Source organism: Centrocercus urophasianus, unplaced genomic scaffold (assembly GCF_019232065.1).
Source record: "Centrocercus urophasianus isolate 14NV4802_14NV808 unplaced genomic scaffold, USGS_Curo_1.0 seq_12, whole genome shotgun sequence".
Classification (NCBI taxonomy): Eukaryota; Metazoa; Chordata; class Aves; order Galliformes; family Phasianidae; genus Centrocercus; species Centrocercus urophasianus.
Window position 1 is genome coordinate 20,191,924 of NW_024884364.1, and position 13,529 is coordinate 20,205,452.

Consider the following 13,529-nt stretch of genomic DNA (forward strand, 5'->3'; position numbering starts at 1 on the left):
TTCCCCCCCCTCGCAGCCCCTCCCTACAAAGAGGTGAAGTCCCCTGGGTCCGTAATTGCCAGGAGATGAAGCGATGATGGCGAGTGATCACAGTCAATAGCTTTGATTAACAATAAGGTGGAAAATTAGCAATGCTAGCATTCAGCTCCCTTGCCTCCCCGTCCCCATATGCTCACAGCAGCCTGCACAGGCTGGTGGGCCGGGTGCTGCACGGCACAGGCTGCAGAGAGGGAGCCGAAGGGCAGGAGAGCTGTGAGGGCAGCGAGGGGCAGCGGGCAGTATTTGGGGGCTTGGGGCGATGCCGGCTGCCTTTCATCGGGCATTGCCATGCAGTTGGGAGGACACCATGCGCCACGCGCTGGCCCTTTGGCTCTTGCTGTCATGTGTGGATTTAATTGTGTCTGGACGTGTTTTGATCAAAATGGCAACTCCTGTTACTCCTGTGACCCCATCAGCAGCTCTGGTGTTGTTTCCGACAGACTCTGACGACCTAGAGAGGGGGAACGACAGCGGGACGCCACTCCCCACCTCTGATAATGGTGACAATTCGCTGGGCTACACAGGTAGAGTGCATCTTTCCAAAATACTCCTGACTGCCTCCTTATGACACTTTCCACCCACATCTACCATTAATACCTGTACACATTTTTTAACCATCATTGCTGGCTAGCTTTCTTTCCCCATCACCCTTGAAGCTCAATGCTGTTAGTACTGTTGGGAATTATTCTATTTAAGTCACCAAGATGATTGTCTTTTATTGTGTGTTACGGTGTATTTCAAATATTCAAGTGTTTAAAATCCATTTCTACTAATGAAAACAATACACCAATTATTTTCCTTTAAATTGTGTATATTAGTGCATGAGGTAACATCATCTCAGAGCAATTTTTCCAAAGACCATACACAGGGATTTTTCCATAAGGATTTTTGTTTTTTTAATTCCCCCTCCTCGGACCCCTTCCTCATCATGCTTCATTTCTGTTGAGAGCAGAACTAAAATGTTTTGCAGCAGGGAGAAAAAGATCAAATGAAACTAAGATGCAATTGAAGAAGAGTCATAGACTACTGTTTTGCATGAACTAGAGAAAAGCCTCTCTAGGTCAAATAAAAGAGGCTCCAGATAAGCATCATCATGCTGTGTGGTGCAGCAGGGACCCTTAGGGGGCCAGTTCTGCAACTCCTGAAGTGACACCCAGCTCCAGGAGCTGTGTTGCCTGCTAAGTCTGGACTCAGCTACAGAACCACTGAGTGTAGCTCTCTTGAAAGATGTCTGCTCCAGAGCAGTGGCAAGATCTGGACCTCAATGAGTTTTAGATTGTGAAGGTAAGTATTAAGTCTTCTAGTAGTAGAAACTTTTGGAAAGCATGAAGGTGAGTTGAAAATTTAACTGAAAGGGGTTCTGTAAATACTTTATCAGTGGGCTACTAGTACAATAACTGCTCACACCGTACAACGTTGTATATATTCAAGTGATTAATGAAAGTGTTGTATTCAAATATTCATAAATAAGACAATCTTACTGAATATAAAAAGAGAATAGCAGGTATAAAAAAGGGAGCAATGTCTTATCCATTCAGAGTTGTTCAGATCTGTTATGCACCACTTAGATGATTACAGCTTTCATCACCTACTCTCTGCAATCATCCCTGCATGTGGTTTAAAACCTTGACACATAATTGTAATCCAGTTTAAAGTACATTTTTATAAAAGGGTAAGAAGGCAAAGCAATACAAATTCACCCTGAGTTAAGAAAATTGATGCCTTCTTAGAAACACATAGGAACTGCAGTGTATGTGAATTACTTGGATTTCATTACCATTTGAATATTCCTTTTTTTTTTTTTTTTTTTTTTCCTTAGTTACTTCCTTTACTTCCTCTCTCTGAGTTTGGAACATCTATGCTCCCTGATATGTTTGGGATCATCTTATTCAAAAAATGCATCTTCTTTTGATGTACTGCAGTATTTTTTCTTCAGAAAGCAGGGCTAAGAATGGTACTCCTTGGGTCCTGTGTTTCAATAGCCTTTTTTGGGACCGTGGCCCTTCCTGTATTGTTAATGTTTTAGCTGGGGGGCCCTCCGTGGCATGGGCATGGCTGTAGCCCCACAGCACACTCTGCGCAAAATGGGCATGGATGGCTGCCTCAGGCCCACAGCCCACAGAGCTAGGAGAGGGACTTCCACAGGCCCCCTATTAGCAGGTATCATAGATTCATAGAATCATTAAGGTTGGAAAGGTCCTCTAAGGTTAACGAGTCCAGTTATCAACTTATCACCATAATTCCCACTAAACTGTGTTCCTTAGTACCACATCTACATGTATGCGTACACATCTGCAGGATGCCCACCAGATCATTTCTGAGGAGGGGTAGAGACGTCCCTCCTTCCTTGGGAAGGGACTCAGCCCTGCGAGCACAGCCAGGTGGATGACAGCAGGCAAGTACCACTCAGTTCCCCCAAAAACAGGGGATATGTACATAAGGTGTATAAGGCACTGTTTAAGGCAATAGCTCCCTTCAGACCATAGGGATGTGGGAGGATTGCCTGAGCAGATTGCGGACTCTTCTGCGTCCCTCTCAGATGAGCCTTCGGTGATGCCCATTTGGACATGAGCACCACATCTAAGACTCTGTATTGCCACTGCTGAACCTGTCTCCAAGAGACCAACAGGGGTCATTGGGGAAGACTGAAAAAATCAGACCCCAGTCTACTCACACCCTGGAGGCTCTCAGGATGTTAACTCAAAGGCCGTGTTTTAATAGGTGTTCTTCAAGAAAACACAAAGGTCAGGATCAAGTTAGATGCAAACACAAGCTGAAGAAAAAGGAAAGCTTAGAGGATGGCTCTGTTTAATTGGAGTCTTCGTGCCTCTGTTTGAATGAACACTGAATGTAGACCAACTTTTTTTTTATGTTTAAAGATTTAGTCATCAATTATTGTTCCTTCTCTATGCAATAATAATCACTTGCAAAATGCGTGTATGCTTTAGCTCATATAGAAAAGCTCTAGGGTATGTATTAAAATTAAACTATCAGGTTTCTGTAGCAATCAGTAAGGATTTATAAAAATAACATTAGCTGTAATATGATCTCACAGGTGAAGTTACTTTCTTAAATTTTTCCTAGTTCACAGGCCTAGCTGATGTTGTAATATGTAATTCCTGGGTTTTATAGATGTATTTTTTGTTCTCTCTTGCCTATAGAATTTCATTCTCCAAAAGAAAAACCATTCCAGAAGTTATTTGTGCTGAAAACTACCTGACCCTTTCCTAAAATCATTTACGTAACTTTTGCATCTAGAGGATGTCTAGACCTATTAGCAAAAAAAAAAAAAAAAAAAAAAAAAAGTATGAGTTTTGTTTGAATTCTGTATTTGTCTTGTCTGAATGCGCACAAACCAAACATAAGCTAATGAATCATGTCATACTGTAGGAATGTAATTTTGAGGGGTATGTTAAGAGCCATCTATAGGATGCTTCCACTTTCCAGCTCTCCATAACTTTAGTCGTTGAGACAAATGAGGAAAACATCTGCTCTTGTGGGAACTTCCAGAGTTAAAAAGTATTTTTTTCTATGTATTTTTCTTTCCGTATATGTTTTTCAGGATGAACACATGCAGCTGTTTCATACGGTTTTTGAGTGGATCTCCATAACTCCTAAAAAGTGCTTCAATATGATCTTCCGAAGGCCAGTTAAAGTCAGGAGAAATTTTTTGTCTACCTTGCAAGGCGCTAATGTATCCATTCTGGATCTGCGTACTTGCCTTTAGAAGTAACCACAAAACAAATAGGAAATACATCACTTTATGGGAGAGTAGAGGACTGGCCAGCTCAAGCTCATTCAAATAAACGCTGAAATTACGGATAAAATTTAAATCAGTTGTTATGGAAAAATGATCAGTTTGTATTTTAATTTTCATAATTTATAGTATGTTATAGCACCCGACTCTAGACTTTTTTTCCCCTAGTCAGTACAGTAATGTGGTATACACTGTGGCACGTTTGCATGCTATCAGATTGTTATTATCACAATTACAACTGGACTCAAATACAGAGACAATTATACATATATATTATATATTAAAGATAATCACTGTTGGAAAGCATTTATAATTTAAGTAACTAGAGGATGGAAAAAGTCTAGAAAGAAAGAGATATAACTGCACCCACTTATTCATTGAGATTTTAACCATATTTGTGGCACTGCTCTTAGACAAAAGGAGATTGCAAGGTTTTCTATCGCATATTTGATACAAGAGAAATGCCAAGAATGTAAAACATTTAAAAGCTGGTGTGATCACCTGGATACCATATTAGAGTTTCTATACATATCTGGATTGATTCAGCAAAGGAATTAGTGTTTAAAACCAAAATCTTTTAACTAAACTACAAATATGTCATTTAAAGAAATGGACCCGTAAGATTCCCTTGTTGGCATCTTTATAAAAGACCAATTCCACTCTGTCATGGCCACATTGGGAAGTAATTGTATTAAGATGGGCAATAATAAAAATCTAAATGACTATTTGAACTATGTGCATAAGCAACAGCCCAGTATGGAGTGATATTCAATAACATGAAAGCATATTATTTAAATACTCTGTGTTGTGTTTAATTTACCCTAAGGAAGATGCCTTAAGTAGTTTTCTAAAATGTTCTCTAAATATATCTGTTTCTCTGCACAGAGTAAGAAAATCTTAGGTGATAAGCATGATTTAGAGATCTAAAAATGGTGATATCTTACCACTTCCATGAGTTTGGACCTAGATTCTGAAAGGAGAGCAAGGTGGTAAGAGAGTGCATTGGACAAAAAAAATGCCCAAAGAAGGTAGAGGGATGGAAGTAATGGTTCAGTTCTTTGTCAAGCTCAGGCCACAGAGATGTCAGACAGACTAAGACTATTGTTTGGACAGTTGTTAGAGTGGAAAGAAATCCCTAAGCTACCAATCATTTCTTATTTATTTTTTTTCATTAAAACCCCTTAGGTACATACAGAGACAAACAGAAAAGGAAAGGAAGCAAGAAAAAAAAGTGTAGGAGATTTCCTACTGAATATCAGAGGGGATACATGGAAAATTATCCAAGTAAGATAGCAGAGGAACTCGGTATAGGAAGCAGATGGAAAATTTGGAAAGATGATCATAGAAGGAATAGTGTCGTATAACATCAGGTTTTCCAAGAGAAAATCTTGTGGTTATTGATCAGTAGGAGCAGGTGATGTGCTGAGTGATGTTCCCTTGTGGCTGAGAAGTTTTGAGAGCCACAGTACTGCAGCAGGGATTGAGAAAACTGGAATGAAAAGACTGGATAAAATAGTTTTGACTAAAACTATGGAAAGTATTTTTCTGTTTAATATTTGATTAATGCTTCTGTAGGAGCAGATTTACAAGAAAAGATTAATTAGTATTTCCACATAAAAGTTCCCATGTGTTTTGCCAACCTGTTCAGTAGAGTAGCTTTTCACTCTTAACTTTTGGCCTTCCTTCTTCGTCCTCAGAATAGTGCAAAGCAGTTAGCATTGAGCGTGAGCCTCAGTAATTTTCCACATAATCGATGGCTGCAAAGCAATCTCAAAAAAAATCAAGATTGCATTGTATTGTGTTATTGAAGTGTGCATATGCATTATATTCCAGGAAGTAGCACATTTCCTGTTAAATCAACTGTGACATAAATATCGGGGATCATTTAACAGATCACAGAGTATTGCTTGTGTTACAAAGAACAGAATGATGACTTGTTAAATTAACACTATATAGTCCAACATTTGCAGACAAGGATCACCACTCCTCATTAAGTAGGTGCATGGTTTTTTCAAGGAATCTTTCCAAATAAGCTTTTTATTCACAGTTTTCTCAAAAGTCTCTTCCAATATGCAAAGAAATCTTGTGGTTCTCACATGTGACCCACAGCTAGTCTTTGGCTTTTTTTTTTTTCCTTGATTTTAGTCACAAATCCATTGTGTCACAGTTCTTTTGTATGAGAAGGGATCCTATCTTTTTTTTTTTTTCCTCACATTACCTTTCTTGTTTACTACTAATTTGTATTGTGATAAGGAGAATTGTTCATAGTGGACCGCCAGCTGTACCACATCAAATAGGACAGGTGCCATTGTGTGAATATCTTAAGAAGCAAAAGCAAAATATCTTTAAAAGGAAATCTATAGTAATACTTATCCTGTTAAAAATGAAATGTGTTTGTACCATTTCTTTTCTAGAAGATTAGTAGAGATAGTAAACTTGGGTCTGAAATGAAGCAGTGAGAGGGGAAAAGAAACTATATACTGTAACAAGAAAATAAATAAGAATGCTGTAAAGAAACAACATAATTGAATGTCAAATAAAGTAGCAACTATCATTAGTTAAAGGATTATTTGGAAAGAACTGTTCTGGGGAAAATAATGCAAAAAAAAAGAAGCTGAGTCGTGATAATGGTATTCAAAGAAGTGGTGAATAGGTTGAGGGATGTTCAAGTATTGAGGGGGAGACTGCAGAAAAACATTTCAGAAGTGGAGCAGGTTGATAATGGTGCATAGAAACAAGATCTTTGTATTCTTTGTATAAGTATTCCAGGTATGCTATTGGCATGTCTCAAGTTGCACTGAGTTCATGAGGTCCTACAGCCCAAAGAGTAACAACAATTACTTGATAGCGTTGCAGAACCAATGAATATGTGACAAGAGTTGAGTAAAACACTAAATAACAATGTTTTTTATTTAACTGCCATTACAGAATCCTTATTGCTAGAGGTAATACACAGGAGACTTCTGCTTGATTTATGCATCTCAGGATACATTTGCAAAACTAGCAGTTGGGAAATTTTTCATAGTCTTCCTCTTTTTTAATACTCCAACTGAGGAAGCGTGCTCCCGAGTCACTGGGAGAATGAACACATAGCCTCATGATATTGATTTTATAAAGGTACTGCATACAGTACATCTGCACTCTAAATCCAGGAACAGATGGTTGTTATGCTTATTATAAAAATAATAATAACAATAATAAAATCCCCTGCTCTCTTCTGTCAGCAGTCTTTCTGTTCACTGTGTCAGTCTAAACTGCCAACAAGGTCTTTTCAATTTTGTGCTTCTCTTCATGCATTCTTCTGACATGCATATTGAAGTGCTTTGTTGTGTTTTTTAATATGTATTAAAATAGAGATGTAAGCATAACACCAAGCAATAGAATTGCCTCACAATGATAACAATGTTCAGGCAATAATCATTAGTTAAAATATATAGTAGCAATACTGGAGCATAACACTTACATAAATCCTGCCTGCTTTCATTAAAAGTTTATAGACAATATCCTCTTCCAGTTACTGTGTTATACTTTGATGTTGTACCAAAACAGGAAGCAGTGGCAAAGTCCATTGTTTCTCAATCAGTTCTTCAGTAGCCATCAGACTAATTTAAAATAAAGAACAAAGCAAAGAAACAAAAAGACAGCTATACATTGTGAAAAGAATTTTTATTACAATGGCATTAGTAGAAGTATATGCCCTCAGTATATAACTGAGAAACAGGAATTTGGACTAGGGAAAATGGCTATTAATGTTATCAAGGACCAGAAGCTCATTTTAACAGAGACATTACTGAAAATGGGATTCATTAGGGATTGGTGTTTGTTGCTAACCTTATTTTCTTAGAGAATGCATGGAAAAATATTTTAGGTACAAAGCTTGTTGACAGTACAACGTTCAGAAATCCAGTTTTTAGTAAATAGCCTATCTTCAAACTGTTAATTACTCATGTAGTAGCTGCTTCTAAGTGTATATTCATACTTTACTACTTAACTGATGAAAGAATAGGCAGGCATAAAATGGGATTTATTTAATGGGGGATAGAAATATAGAGTCTTTTACATCAGTAGATTCTAAAATAGTTTCCAAACAGGAGCTTGATATCTCTTTTACAAAGATTTAAATTTGTGATAGGCTACGATAGGATATGCATGCCAGATTTAATGCCTATGAGAAGCATTTTAATCCTGAGTTTGTGTGTTCCTAATTAATCATGAGACAAGCAAAATCAAAACAAAAAGCCTTCTCCTCAAATTATACTTTCTTTTTTTCATCTGACTGTCACAGTCAGGAATCCATGGAACTGATGAGTGGCTTTCTGCTGAGGGTCTCCTAGCAAGAGCAAAGACAGAGGAAATTACCCTCAGACGCTGATGTCAGTTCAGTGAACTGAGTATGCAAAGCACTTTGTGAAAATATTCAGAAGTGTACATTTCTGCCAGTAAGTCAACATTACCACAAGATGAGAAAAATAAGAGAATGCTCCCCATCCTTATTCGGGTGTATTAGACAAGTTAGTCTTTTGTTTTACCCAGGCAATTTTTTTTAAAGAAATAGAAAGTTGATAACACATATGTTGTTATTAATCACTGGATTTATATCTAGTAATATATATAACTAGATATAACTAGATTTGTTTGTTGTGGCTATAATGATGCTGAACTACCTTCAGTATTAGAGGAAAAGAAAAACGTTGAGAAGCACTATTGCTCAATTTCATAATAATTGCTATATAGGATCATGTATAACTCAAGTTGGAAGCAACTGTTGCAGGTCTCTACTCCAGCCTCCTATTCAGACACAGTCATCTATGAGGTCAGACTAGCCTGCTCAGTGCTTTATCCAGTTAGTGCTGAAAACCTTCAATGATGGAGCCTGCACAGACTCTTTGGGCATCTCATACCACAGCCTGCCAGTCCTCAAGGGGAAAATTTTTCTCATTATATCCAGTCTGAACCTCTCATTTCAACTTCTGCCTCTTGTCTCTCACCCTACTACAACCAAGAAGAGCCTCTCTCCATCTTTTCAGTGATCTTCCTGTCCATATAGATAGGTAGCTGTTACATTTCCGCCATAGCTGTGCAAGTTCTGGTCCCTTAGCCACCCCTCATAGGGCAAATCATCCTGGTGACACTACTGAATACATCCCTGTTTATCAATGTCTTTCCTGCACTGGAGAGCCCAAAACTGGATACAGTACTTCAGATGTATACTGAGTAGAGAGAGATAATTCCTTCCCTTGATCTCTTACCTCTGCATTTCCACAGCTGATGATGTTGCTGGCTGTCTGCTGTAAGGGCAGGCTGTGGAGTCAATTCATCTTGCTACTGGTCCAGATCCCCATGTCTTTCTGACAGAGCTGCTCCCCAGCCTGTGCTGAGGCAGAGGGTTCTTTCAGCTATACTAAGGGAAGACTTTGCATTTGTCCTTGCGGAATTTTGTAAGGCTCTTGTTGGCTCGCTCCTTCTAACAACCTGTCTCTTTGCAGATGGTAGCCCTACCATTAGGCACATGGAGTGGTTTCCCTATGTTGGTTTAACTTGAAAACATAATGAACATACCATGCCAATCCTTCTCCATGTCATTAATAAAGAACTGAAGCAGGTCCTGGGACGGACCTGGCAGACTTCTGCTTGTTACTATCTTTCATACAAGCTGAAGTCCATTAACCATTATGTTCTAAGCCAGTGATACATCAAGGTTTTACCCATACAACTGTTGTAAAATCTGGAACACAACATCCCAGTTTAGAGACAGGAATATTGTGGGAAACAGTGTTGAAGCCAAAACATGCAATTCTAAAAGCCTAAGAATATATGAGGAGGATTTTCCATCAAAACTGATTTGCCCTTTTAGCAGCATCTTTAATTGCAACTTTTGTCCCAGAATTGCAGTTTCATACATTAGCAGTGAAAAATAAAATAATAATTAAAAAACCAACATCAATCAGCAGACAAAGAATTTAGTTTTAGAAGATCTTTCTGGAAGTATTTCCAGACATTTATTTCAGCACTTTCTGTGTGTACACGATTCTTGCACATCACTTATCCATAGGCTGTAGCAAATTGAACCATCACCTACAGGTGTTAAAACATTGTAAAGAGCTTTTCATAAAGAACTGTATTGATTTTCAGTGACCCTGAGAAAGGACACACTTTTTTGTGGTACAAGTTATAATTTACTAGACAATATTTTATTTATAGAGTTTCTGTCCGATTCTTCCTAAAAGGTAGTGAAAAATTACTACTAAAACTCACTTCTTCATTGCATAACTGTAGGTAGAACACCAATCTTTGTTGTTTTTCACACAATGAACTTATAAAGTAAACTTTTCTGAATCAACACTAGTTTTTTGTCTTTATTAGTTGCATGCTCCTAGGCTCTTCCTATTATTCCTATCAGATGGTTCTTGTAAGCTAATAAACTCCAGCTGCTGCAGCCTCCAGCTTTTTCTTTTTTCTCCGTCTTTTCCTAATTTCACAATGCATTTTTGAACACTCAGCAGGAAGAGAAGGGTCGCAGTTCAGCTAAGATTGGAATGGAGTAACCGACCCTCTCAGCCACTCATAACTTACCCACCCAAAATCCACTGAATATCTGTTTTTTGGTTTTTTTTTTTTGGTTTTTTTTTTTGTAATTATTTCTCTCTAATTCTTAACCAAATAAGATTGTCTGTCTTGCTTCTGGTTTTCTACAAAGCTAAAAAAAAAAGACTTGGCTTTTTCTCTTAGAAGAAAGTATTCCTTCTTGTCCAAGAGAAACTCAGTTGCTTTTCAGTAGATTTAAACATTTAGATAGCAGAATAGCATTGATTTTTTTACTTGTACTGTGATGTCTAATGAGGCCCTTCATCATTTTCTATGTAAATTATTTTTCCTTAAAAACAAATGAATAATCTTGCACTCTTTACATCACTGGAAACAGTAAATTTTGACAGAAAGCAGGAGAAAATGAAAGAAAAAGAAAGGTACCATGAACTTACTGATGAAGTGACTGCAGAGTTAGCATCATGACACATTTATTTTGGCAGCCTGATCAAAGCAAGATGGATGCACTTAAGCAGACAAGTGTATCAAAGTAGTGCATTTTGAAATGGCTTAGTTAGTTTTCCTAGAACTGTGCCTCTGTGATAGTCCCTACAATAGTGCTCACAGTGAAGTATAGTATGAGAAAATGTTGGACATCCCTTTAGACATAGCTTGAACAGAATATAGTGAGAAATTATGATTCACTACAGCTTTTTATTGCATATATTAATTTCCTTCTAGCCATTACACATCTATTGGTAGTAAGGTGGATCCAATGTCCATCCAACTGTAGTCCATTTCCTTCAGCAAGCAGCGGTTTCCATAAATATTATTTATGAGATTTAAAAAATGACTAAAACCTGAATCCAATTAGAACAGTATAAGTTCTGAAGTCATCTACAGGTTATAAAATGCATTTTCCTTCTTTTTTTTTTTTTTTTTTTTAAGATTATTGAGATTATTGGCCCCTAGCAGGGCCAGGGCAGGGGCCTGGGAAGGCCATAATGCTGTGGGCAGGTGGAGGGGAGATGCACATCTCAGAGGGATGCAGGTTGATAGTTGGTAGGGGTTGAGACCATCCTGTAATGTTGGTACTGAGCATCAAGGGGAGAGCATTGTGGCTATGTATATTGTTATCACTGATTTTTTGTTTCCATTTTTCCTCTCCTTAGTAAATATTTATTATCTCAACCCATGACTTCTATTTTGTTGCCAGTTCTCTCCCTCATCCCACCATCCAACCTTAGGGAAGGAGTGAGCAAATGACCCTGTGGTGTTGAGCTGCTGACAGGTTACACCACAACATATGGCTGGAAGGAAAATGAGACTCTAGGAATAAAAATTAGATGCGCTGGAACATTTGAATGTTTCCAGTACTTTTCAACTCACATGGAAGTCCAATTAGAGGTTTGATATTAAGCTACTAAAAGTCATGACATGACACATTGTATGCTGCCTTCTGATTTACAGGAAATGATATGTGTTCCTTTAAAATAGTGCTGCAAACTTCTTGGTTAAAGTATTGCTTAGCCAATAGGCTAGATTACTACATTTCCTCAACGATCATCCTGAGGAATAAAAGGACACAATCAATTTTCATATTTTCCTGTGCCCCTTTACCACTTGTACCACTCTACTTTCTTAGAAAAGGTCTCAACTATATGTACTTATAGGGTGAGAAGTCCTAGAACTACACTCCTGGGCTCAATGACTTTTCTCCAATCTAAGTGAATAGGGGGAAAGGGGTGGTGCTGGTACACCTACAGTTACCCTCCTGCCTCTCCTCCCATGACCCTATGGCACGTGCTACTTCTGGCCTTACTCCAAACTCCTTACTGGCCCTCATCCCCTTAATCTATTCCACAATTTGTTAAGCTTTACTCATCAAACCCAGATTAAGAAGCAGCTCTGTTGGTAGCAAGTACAGATGAGAAGAAAAGGACATACACAAAACGGTAGAAGGCAGAAGGGGTAGCTGGACTCAGCTGAAGAAAGAACTCCGAGACAGTAGCTTCCACTACTCACTACACTACTCACTACACTACTATTGGGCTCACTGGCCAGTAATAACAAAACAGTGCTCTATGAATTCGACTGATGAAGAGGAACAGTTTGACCTGAATGATTTGTAAGGTTCAGTGCCTACAGCCTGAAACAAAGCCCAGACAAACTTTCTCAATATTTAGCAGGAAAAACAAAAAAACAAAAAACACTGAATATGGAAAATCTACCAAAACCAAGTATTTGTAACATTATGCAAGTATCTTCTACCATCCACCATGTTAATTAAACATTTACATTTGAAAAAGCCCTTTCTTTGAATCACTGTTAATAATATTCAACTCTGCTTTCATTCTTATCTTTACAATTTCTTTTATATATCAAAGAAATTACTATTTCTTTGATAAACTTCAATATTTTATAAGCAAATCTGCAAGAGGGTTACATAAGAAAGCAGTCTTTAAGGTATATTGAAAGCTCAGAGTGTTTCACTTCATTAGTTCCATCTGAGAAGGAGACGGCAGGCATGTGAGTTTTCATATTAATGGTTTCTTGCATTTTCAAGCTCTAAATAGCTTAAGGCTCACCAATTATACTGGTTCTGGAACTATCCTGTCAACAGTATGCATCAGAACATGTTTTAGATGGTCAGCACAGAAGAACTAGGTCACAGAGCTCTTGGGACTTAATCAAAAGGTTAACAAAGTTAACACACCTTGAGCACCAACCACTGATGCTAATGAGACCTCATTTAAATAGTTTTTTAAAGAAGAAAAGTTTACCTTCTTTTGGGAAATGAAGCTTATTCTCGTGGCTTTATTACACATCTGGTATTCAGCTATTTCCTCCATTTTATTTTCTTTACATCTTCTCTGAGCAACCTATTCCAATGCCTCAAAATGAAGAATTTCTTCTGAATATCTAATCTAAATCCACATTATTTTGGCTTAAAATCATTTACCTTTGTCATAGGTAAGACCATAAGCAGACCTAACACATAAATGCTCTTTAAAATAGACTCAATGAAGATGATCCTTCAGTGCTTTTGCACAGAAAGATCTTTTAGCAAAAACTGATACTGCGAATAATATTAGGCCAAGGATGCCCTCAGCATCTATATAATCTGAGAAAGATTTTCTGAGCATTGTTTCCAATTTGTCCAGTAGATTTATCAGCTTTAAATGTAATTCATCCCTATGTGGCTTAA

General features: G+C 37.8%; 1 protein-coding gene across 1 annotated transcript in view; it reads left to right on the plus strand.

The window, feature by feature from the left end:
• Window positions 1-13,529, plus strand: part of ROBO1 (roundabout guidance receptor 1) — a 606,013-nt gene that overhangs the window by 242,205 nt on the left and 350,279 nt on the right. The window contains exon 2 of the mRNA XM_042809975.1: window positions 480-563. Within this exon, the coding sequence (XP_042665909.1) occupies window positions 480-563 (84 nt within the window). The remainder of the gene's footprint in view (window positions 1-479; window positions 564-13,529) is intronic.